The 9,539-nt window shown below is 37.4% G+C and overlaps 1 protein-coding gene across 1 annotated transcript in view; it reads left to right on the top strand.

The window, feature by feature from the left end:
• GUF1 (GUF1 homolog, GTPase) overlaps positions 1-9,539 on the top strand; it is a 21,709-nt gene that overhangs the window by 824 nt on the left and 11,346 nt on the right. The window contains exons 2-10 of the mRNA XM_009280121.2: positions 6-40; positions 1,080-1,191; positions 2,772-2,920; positions 3,137-3,217; positions 5,155-5,232; positions 5,473-5,556; positions 6,052-6,116; positions 7,167-7,370; positions 9,093-9,232. Of these exons, the coding sequence (XP_009278396.2) occupies positions 6-40; positions 1,080-1,191; positions 2,772-2,920; positions 3,137-3,217; positions 5,155-5,232; positions 5,473-5,556; positions 6,052-6,116; positions 7,167-7,370; positions 9,093-9,232 (948 nt within the window). The remainder of the gene's footprint in view (positions 1-5; positions 41-1,079; positions 1,192-2,771; positions 2,921-3,136; positions 3,218-5,154; positions 5,233-5,472; positions 5,557-6,051; positions 6,117-7,166; positions 7,371-9,092; positions 9,233-9,539) is intronic.

The raw sequence follows: 9,539 nt of genomic DNA, 5'->3' as shown, positions 1-9,539 counted from the left end.
GCCCGGGTCTTGCGAGCGGCTGTACAGCTCCAGCGGCAAGGTGAGTCCGCAGGGCTGCCCGGGAGGGATGGGATGCGGGGAGGCGTTTCGCCTGCCCGAGGTTGTCCTGCAACGAGTCCCCAAAGGCGGCGGTCCTGCGTGTAGAAGGTGGTCTTTCCGGACAGGCGATGTCATCCCGGAGTAGCAATTTCCCGCTGCAAGGGCGTTTGCGTCCCCTTGGCAGTCGGAGGACTTGCCGTTCCAAGCCGAGGCATGCCGCGAAGGACACGGCGGATAATGCTACTTAGTGCTGTGTGTTGATGCTAGCAAAGAACTTCGGGCTTGCTTCTCTGCCTGGCCCGGAGCTGCCGTACGTAGCCTGTGTAAGAGAGATGAGCTTTGTGCATCTCTCAAATCGGCGACCAAAGTTTTTCAGTGAAGTGTTACTGATTGCTATTAGGGGTCTCCTGGTTCCTGTTGCTGAAAGCTTTGAAAAGCAAAGAAGCCACCTTTCTTCAAAATGTTGTACTACTTGGAATGAGCAGGAATAACACAAAAAGAAGTTTTTTAGTGTTGGACCTTTCAAGTGAGTGAACCAAGGAAGTCAGGCTGGTTTTTTGCATTTTTGTAATTTAGCCAAGATAAGTGTTACCTGTAGCTTCCTTTTCCACAAAGTGTGCTTGCTCCTTATGATAAGGTTACTGCCGCCTGAGCTGCTAGGTAATGTCGCTGTATTCTTAACATGCTTGTGAAGAGTGATGTCCTAATGGTCCACTGAATCCAGTTTTCTTAATCCTTAAGTTTAGTAGTTTAACAAACTTGAAACTGTTTTAAGTTTTCCAACTCCCTATATTCATAAGAACGTAGTACCTTTCACAACACTTTCCAGCAATCTGATTATTTAGAGTAATAAATATATATGTATGTATGACTAAAATGAAATGCTAGTATTTTAAACACTGATGGCAATTTAAGTTTTTTTATTTCTATTCAACTTATGCCTCTTCTAGAGAAAAGAGTTAATTCTTTTTTAAAGGCCAGGTCATATTGCACGTAGAGACTGTAACCATGGTTTATGAAAATAAATTTCTGTTTTTCAGGAAAAATTAGATATGTCAATGTATCCTGTTGAAAGCATTAGAAACTTCAGTATTATAGCTCACGTAGATCATGGCAAAAGTACACTAGCAGACAGATTGTTGGAAATTACAGGTAAGTGTTCTCATTTTATACTACCTTTTCTTGACATGTAAGATGACGTGTAAGTTTCTGTAGCTTTGATTATTACTAAGATTTCTAATATTTTTGCTCTTCTAGTGCCAGGTTGCTTGTGCTTTTAGGCTGCCAGTTGTATAGTGTTACAGATGCGAATATGATGGACTTTCTTTCTGGTTGAGATCTGCCTGCAAGTAGGGGTAAGGAAGTGTGTAATTCACTCAAGGAAGTATAAGTTGTAGAAAGAGATGAAAAGGAGTGTAATTCCTTGTTCAAGATGCTACTCCTGTCATTCCTGACCAATCGTCCATTAGACCGGTACACAGCAAGTTTATGATGTTTACTGCTAGTGTTTGGGGTAGACAGAAGGGGACTGTCATGACCTAGGAATTCTGGACAGAGTAGTTTTCAAAAGTGTTACTGAAACAGAGAGGAACTTCAGCTGCTTGTACTTAGATGAAAGTAATGATATGTCCTCTTGTGAGCCAAACCATAAACAACTGCCTTTCATGGTGGTGAAGCTCACTGGTAGTGAAGCTGATATGACGCTGCATAGTAAGTTTTAGAAATGTACAGCCCTATGTTGATTTAGATTTAGTGTGTAGAATAGCTGCTAGTAATTAAGTGTAAATTCCATAGATTCTCAGCTGCTATATAGACTTGCTTTTTCCTTCACTCTAAGTATTGGTGAAGTTGTGTTACTTTCATCTTCAGAGGTTTTTATTTTGTCCTCATCGGAGTGCTTCTTGGACTTAAGTGTTTTTATTTCTGTGGTGTTGTTGAGGATAAGGAAAACTACCCCCCTTTAAAGTGAAAGTGAGAAGCAGAAGTTCTAAGGGATCTTCATAACTAAGTGACTCTGAAACTAGGCTTTCCTTGGAAGAGAGAGACAGAGGTTTCCTTAGAGGGTTCTCTAAGGTAAGCTGTAAAGCAATTGCTGTATCTCCCAAGAGGAGACTAATTTCAGAGCAGAGCTTAAATTAGCTACTCAGAAATACCCTTTGGAAAAGTCTTGCTTTTCTCATTTAAGGGGTGAGCAAAACAAAACCTGGGAGAGAAGCTTTTGATCAAAGTTATTCTTTATGATTACCTCCTGCGTGTCGCTTTGGGCAATTTTACCTGATGCCTGTGATAGAATGGAGTTTTGAATTCAGGTCTGTCAAGCTCTCTGATAATGCTCTTTTTGCAATTGAGATTGGCACTGGTTGGAGCCGTGGGCCATGGAGCTACTCTGCAGTGATAGGAGGTGAAGTTTCTTTAAACATCAAAATTATTTAGCACTGAATGGAATTTTTGCTACTTTTTAATCGCGAATTTAGACTTACATGATGTTTTGTATCCTGCTTATTCAGGAAAGTATTTAATATAACTTCGTACGTAAAAATTTATTTAACAGATGTTAAGAGCTGAAGTGTAATTTTATTTCTAAATGAAAATCTAAGTTTAGCTTAATCAGATGGAAGAGCTTCATTTGCAGCTGCAGGTCCCATGCTCTCCTGATTAATGGCATTTTCAAGAATTTTTTTTTTTGAGAGCTAATGTACTAAGTGAGGTAATAAAACCGTTTTTTATCTTAGGAACAATTGCTAAAACTGACCGTAATAAACAAGTGCTGGATAAACTGCAAGTGGAACGCGAAAGAGGAATTACAGTTAAAGCACAATCTGCATCTCTGTTTTACAGTCATGAAGGTGTAAACTACCTCTTAAATCTTATTGACACGCCAGTAAGTTAAGTATAAACAGTGTTTAAGTCACACAAAGCTAAATGTCTTTGTATTTAAAAGTAGGAGATATCTGGCTTCTTGTGTTTATTCAATTTCTTTTTTTGTAAGAATTGTGTTTTGGATGAACATATAGACAAATGAAAACATCATAATACAGAAATCTTTGCAAAGGACTCTAGAAATACCTGGAATTGTAAACGTTTATTTTCTCCACAGGGCCACGTAGATTTCAGCTATGAAGTATCACGGTCACTGTCTGCCTGTCAAGGTGTCATACTTGTAGTGGATGCAAATGAGGTAGAGTTTTTAATTCTTGTTTTCTGCTTAGAATCTAAGGAATTTTTTTAAGTAAGCTAGAGAGAAGATTAGGGGTTTTTAATTTTTCCATTGGGTTTTTGCCCCTGGTTTATCTCCGTAAAAGTATTACATTACAGAAGAAGAGTAATGGGATCAGATCCTACTTTGTACAGAGTATGAACTTTGCAGATGGCAGTCTGGAGAACTCTTAGCTGTTGTATCAGCTATAATACCCATTTGAGTACCTTCAGTTTCTTGTTGGGAAGCTTGATGATTGATTCAACCAGCCACACTGTTAGTTATAACTAATTGCTGTTGTGTTTTTGATTGTCAATAATACAGACCAATACTGGCAACGTTAAAGCTAAAGGACACTATAAGCTGAATGTGAATAAACTTACTCTGGAAACTTGAAGTTTTATATCCACTGGATTAACAGGTTCTTGACTGATCTTTCAGGAGAAGGAGAAGAGTGAGGGAGTAAAATGTTTGTAAGGTGATACACTCATAAATTTACAGACAAAGTCTATACTAGGAGGGAAGTGGAATTCGAGATCTTAGTTGTACTTTTATTTGTACAGTGCTAGGAACATTCTGAAGAATCAGTTAACAGACTAGAAGATGAGTATTATGGGAACATGATTTTAAATAAGGACACATTCTCACAAAGTATTTTGATAATTTTCTCTGTGGCATATTTATGATTGGATTGTACAAGGGTCAAATCAATGCTACTTTTTTCCTTGTTATATTAAAAAAAAAATTCTAACTTCCTTTCAATGATTATGCACACTTGTTCCTTCCTAGCTTGGTGGGCAAGTGGACTTCTTAAGTAAGCTTTAGTAATAAATGTTTTCTAAATGTGCTGATGTTTTTATATTTAATGTGTATAACTTTTTTTACATCATATTTAAATGTTGTGTGATTACTTGGTATTCTGTATTTGCCTCTTAGTCAGAATGCTCATGAACTCAACTTTTTCATTATAATTGCTAATGTTTCTCCTGCCAGCCTGAATTCTGGAGGTAATTTTCAAGATTTAGGTCTTGCATACTTCTTACTTTTTTTCCTTTTTGTTTTTTAATAATTTTTTGTTTGTTTCTTTATGTTGCCTAAAAAGTTAGGCCCCTATATCCATAGTGAATATCCCCGTATAAGTAACTTCCCACTTGATCTGTTGTAAACAAAGGGGAAGACAAGAAGTAGCTTCTCTTTTTTTCCTCCTCTCCTCCCACCCACTTTTGACCTCTCTGGTCCGATTGTCACATTAGGCTTTATAATCTCATTCATTAGCGTCTCTGTCTCTCTCTCTATTTGTTTTTCCTTGTCTGGTACTTGGATCTGGAAGGTAATCTTCGTTTTTCTTCTGATCAGAGCTGTTCCTTTGCCATCCTTTTGAAAGAAATGTGAGGTACAAAACTTAGAATTTGTTTTCTTTTTTGAAAATAACTGTAAGGTAAGTTGAAGGTATGTTCCTGTCCTCTGGAGTAGCTACATACAGTCTTATTACCATGATAAACATCCCTTTTTTTTGTCTTAGTCCATTTGTGAATAGTTTGTTGTGGACAAAGAATCTGTTTTTTGAGGTACCTGTTACGATCTTGGTTATTCAGAAATAAGTAACGTATATAAAAATATGTACTTGGTGCATAATGTATGCATAATACTGTTATCTATAAATAATTGCATGTATGTGGTCACACAGCATTATTAGTTTGTCTACTTATATTCAGATTATGAGAAATGGTACTTAGGAATGTTGTTTTCTTTTTCAACAATGTGTATAATTAATAACTTATTTTATCCCCCAAATGAAGGAGTGGATAGAATAGCAAAGTAATCTTATATTGTATAGTAAGCCTTAAAAACAAAAAAAAAAAAAAAAAAAAAAAAAAAATACCTTTTTAAATTAAAGTCTTTTAATGCTTATTTTCTAGGGTATTCAGGCTCAGACAGTGGCAAACTTCTATCTTGCTTTTGAAGCACAGCTTGCAATAATTCCTGTCATAAATAAGGTAATAAAGGTTTTAGAGTTTCATATTAAATAGTTGGGTTGTTTAAATGTATAGAAGATTTATAAGAAATGTATCCTCAAATAGAAATATATAATGAAAAAATAGCTAGAATATAATAAGAATTCTGTGTTTTACTCATAAATACATAAAGGTTCCTTGACTTGTATATTTGGAAACTACAGTGCTGGATCACATGGAAGACGTGATTGCCTGTATATTTAGCAGTTTGTTGTTTTTCAGATTGACTTGAAGAATGCAGACCCTGAAAGAGTTGAAAAACAAATTGAGAAGCTGTTTGATATCCCTATAGATGAATGTGTAAGGGTAAGATCTCTTGAAGTTTTATAACATGGCTGATTGTATATCTGTATCTTCTTTGTAGCTAATGAAAGACATGTACACGCAGTAAATCAACAGGGTGTCATCTGTCTGCCTGTCTTTGTCTGACATTCGTGAATTTCTTTAAAGAGTGCCTCCTGGAAAACAAGAGTGGAGAACATACTTAGTTAAAAATTCTAGTATGTCTTGATGAATGGCATCAGATAGATTTTAAATGATTTCTCATTGTGGGTCCGTAAATTGTTTTCACTTTTACTGTAACAACAATTGCCATTCAGGAGAGAAAAAAAAATGTTACAGAATAATTTATAATCAAATAAGCATTTCATAGTAATAGCGTTCTAAAGTGTGCTTCAGAGTGCTTTTATGGGTAGTATTATCGGTGGCCACCAAAACTGTCTAAGTAAATGTGACCCTGTTTAATAGATACTGAATGAATGTAAGACACGTCTTATAAAATTGTTGTTGAACTTGTTTTAGATTTCTGCTAAACAAGGAACAAATGTTGAGAAAGTTCTTCAAAAGGTCATTGAGAAGATTCCACCGTAAGTTCTGTATTTTGTTATGAAACCTTGTAAGGTTAATTAGGAAACCATGAGTTGCATTTATACAGTATAATGGCACTAGTTCTGCACTTAATATTGATCTAATTTAAAGTCAATACTTTATAAAGAGATGTGGGAGAAATCTAATGTCTGAGCTGGTTAAGTCAGTTTCAAATTGCAAATCAGAAAAAATGACACTTCAGATTTGAGATGCCTTTTAAAAAATGAATGTGTGAATGTCAGCAGAGAAGACTTCTTTATGCTTAAGAAGTGGGAGAGGAAAATGAATTCAGTATGAAATGAAAGATGAGAGGTGAGTGACTAAAGGTGATAGTTCTATGAATGTTTATATAGCTTCCATGAAACTTAGTGTTTGAGGATCTGTGTGTGCTGTTACTCCTTTTGAACATTGCATTGTTAAAATGGTAAAGGTAATTGAAATCTGTTGTGCTTAGAGTTTTTCAAATCCTGAACCCAACCTTTAAAATAGACTTTTACCTAGGAACTTGATGACAAAGCTGCTGAATTACAGGTCAGTTTCAATCAGCGTATTGCTTTTCAATCTTTTTTCCTACTATTAGCTAATAATTGTAGTCATCATATTAGTTAATAATGATAGTTAAAAGAAACCACAATGAAAATTTGAGAGTAGGTTTCCATGAAGGATGGAATATATATACCAAAATATCAGTGGACTTTTTTTCTTTTTTAAAAAAACCTCAGCTGTTGGAATGTAACTGTTGAATTTTTATTTTCCCCGTAATACGATATTTTAAGCATCAGTTTCACCTGTTGTGAAATGGGTATGATGAATATGCATTTGGTTTTGTTCTATTTGTACTCCTATTGCACATGGGAGAAAAAAAAGTAAAGATTTGCTGCAGAATAGTGAAACACTGAAATGATGTCTGGTATGTGTTTGTTTACTGAAAATTACTCAGTAGTTTTATCTGTTTTAATATGGAAGTTTTTAGGGTGCTGGTGCTTGCTCATTTGATACTGGATGAAAAACACACTGCTTAATATATTGTTTTAAATTTTTTGTGACAGACCCCACTGTAATACTGCTGATCCATTGAAAGCCTTAGTATTTGACTCCACCTTTGACCATTACCGAGGCGTCATAGCTAACATTGCACTCTTTGGTGGGGAGATTCAGAAAGGGCATAAAATTGTGTCTGCGCACACAAAGAAAAGATACGAAGTTAATGAAGTGGGAATTCTTACTCCAAATGAGCAGCCAACGCATAAACTGTAAGTAAAAATGTCTTTCAATGGAACAAATCATAAATTGGTATAAGATACAAAATCCTGCATTTCTGTTTGATTTTTGCTTTGAGTGGTAAAGGCTGGGAGATGTCTGGGTGTTTTGTTCTTGTTCTTTGGTGATGGTGGTTTTTTATGATTATTATCTGTAATTTAATGCTCAATGTCAGTGTTTTTCATTTTGGGCATGCTGAGGCAGAAGCTTTTGGGGACTTCTTGGACACTGCTAGGGGGAGGAAGCCATTCTATCATCTATAGTACATGGAACATCTGGACAGCTAGTTTTTTTAAGACTAGCATTTGATATTCTCATTCAGCTGTCCAATTTATTTCTAGGAACTACCTTGTTTGAGAGTGGAAGGGCATGGGGCTTCATCTTAGTTATTGCTGCAGCATATTTTGAGGGTGGAAAACTTAAAATCCATGAATGCAACAGCTTCCAGAAACTGGCTCCTCATGGCAGCATTGGGAAGAAAATCAGGTACTTAGGATTAGCAGAGAAGCTTTATCAGTTTGCATCGAAGTATGTGTCAATGACTCTCTTGGGAGATTCTCAGTGAGACTCTGTGTGGTGGATTGAACCCAGCCAGAACTAAGCACCCAACCAGCCACATGCTCACTACCCCAACCGCAGCAGGATGAGGGAGAGAATTGGAAGAGCAAAAGTGAGGAAAGACTCGTAGGTCGAGATAAAGACAGTTAACTAAGTGAAGGAAAAAGAAAAACGTTGGGGGGGGAAGTGATGCAAAGACAGACTCACCATCGGATGAGGGAGAGAATTGGAAGAGCAAAAGTGAGGAAAGACTCGTAGGTCGAGATAAAGACAGTTAACTAAGTGAAGGAAAAAGAAAAACGTTGGGGGGGGAAGTGACGCAAAGACAATCAGTTACTCACCATCTCCCACAAGCAGACCGACCACTAGCAGACAAGTTAGTGTACAAGCAACAGCCACCTTGGAGAGACTACGCTCCTTGTTTTTTATTGCCGAGTGTGACGTTCTATGGCATGGAATATCCCTTTGGTCAGTTCGGGTCTGCTGTCCTGGTTGTGCCACCTCCCAACCTCTTGCCCTAGCCTGTTTGCTGGGGGGGGACAAAGTGAGAAACAGAGAAAGCCTTCATGCTGTGCAAGCACTATTCAGCAATAGCTAAAACACTGGTGTGTTGTTAACACCATTTTATTCACAAATCCAAAGCACAGCACCATATGGGGCTGCTATGAAGAAAGTTAACTCCATCCCAGCCAAAAATGGTACGCTGTGTTTTACTCTTTATCTACCATGGGTTCCTCTCCAACAGCATTATGTGCTGATGGAAGGCATTTGTCTTTTGTTGTTTCTTCCACTTGGTATATGAAACTTGCTGTGGTGGCAGCTCGGAACTGTTCTGGTTCTGTTTCTTAGATCCTTGAGAAGTTCCTTCTAGCTCCAGCTTTCAAACTGGGAGTAGCACAGAATTAAAAATCCAGAACTATAAATGTACTGTGTAACTGTAACAGAAATAGAGCTACTTGAGTCAACAGATAGTTTGTCCCTTGGGATAAAGTTCACAGCTCAGAGGAGAAACAACTTAAATCTGGCTTTTGGACTGTGTATGGGCTTTTAGGGGGGTGATTTATTTGAATTTCTGACTGGGCTAAGTCAAGTGGGGAAAACAGCAGGAATACTGATAATGCCAAGAAGCATGTCCATATAATGCCAATTTTATTTAGATATGCTGGACAGGTGGGCTACCTGATTGCTGGAATGAAAGAAGTAACAGAAGCCCAAATAGGAGACACGCTGTTTTTGTATAAACAGCCAGTGGAGCCTTTGCCTGGCTTTAAGTCAGCGAAGCCAATGGTTTTTGCAGGTGAGGAGTAAACTGATATAAAGTGGAATTACTTTTTTCCAGTGATGAGTAAGAGAGTTATTAGAGCTTCTAAAAATAATATATTAAGAGTTGTGAGGATTAGAGTTTTAGCAAAGTTAAGCTACAGAGGTACATCATTTATATAGCTTTGTGTAACTTTCCCTGTGACTCAACAGACAAGATTCATAATAGTTGCAGACTGGTTTTAGATGAATATAAGACTGTCGTGGTTTAACCTCAGTTGGTAACTGAGCACCACACAGCCGCTCGCTCACTCCTCCCCCCCCCCCCCCCCCCCCCGGCGCGG

The sequence above is a fragment of the Aptenodytes forsteri genome, unplaced genomic scaffold (genome assembly GCF_000699145.1).
Source record: "Aptenodytes forsteri isolate BGI_AS27 unplaced genomic scaffold, ASM69914v1 Scaffold35, whole genome shotgun sequence".
In the NCBI taxonomy this organism is placed as follows: Eukaryota; Metazoa; Chordata; class Aves; order Sphenisciformes; family Spheniscidae; genus Aptenodytes; species Aptenodytes forsteri.
Note: the sequence above shows the minus strand (reverse complement) of the source record. Positions and strands in the feature narration are given on the sequence as shown.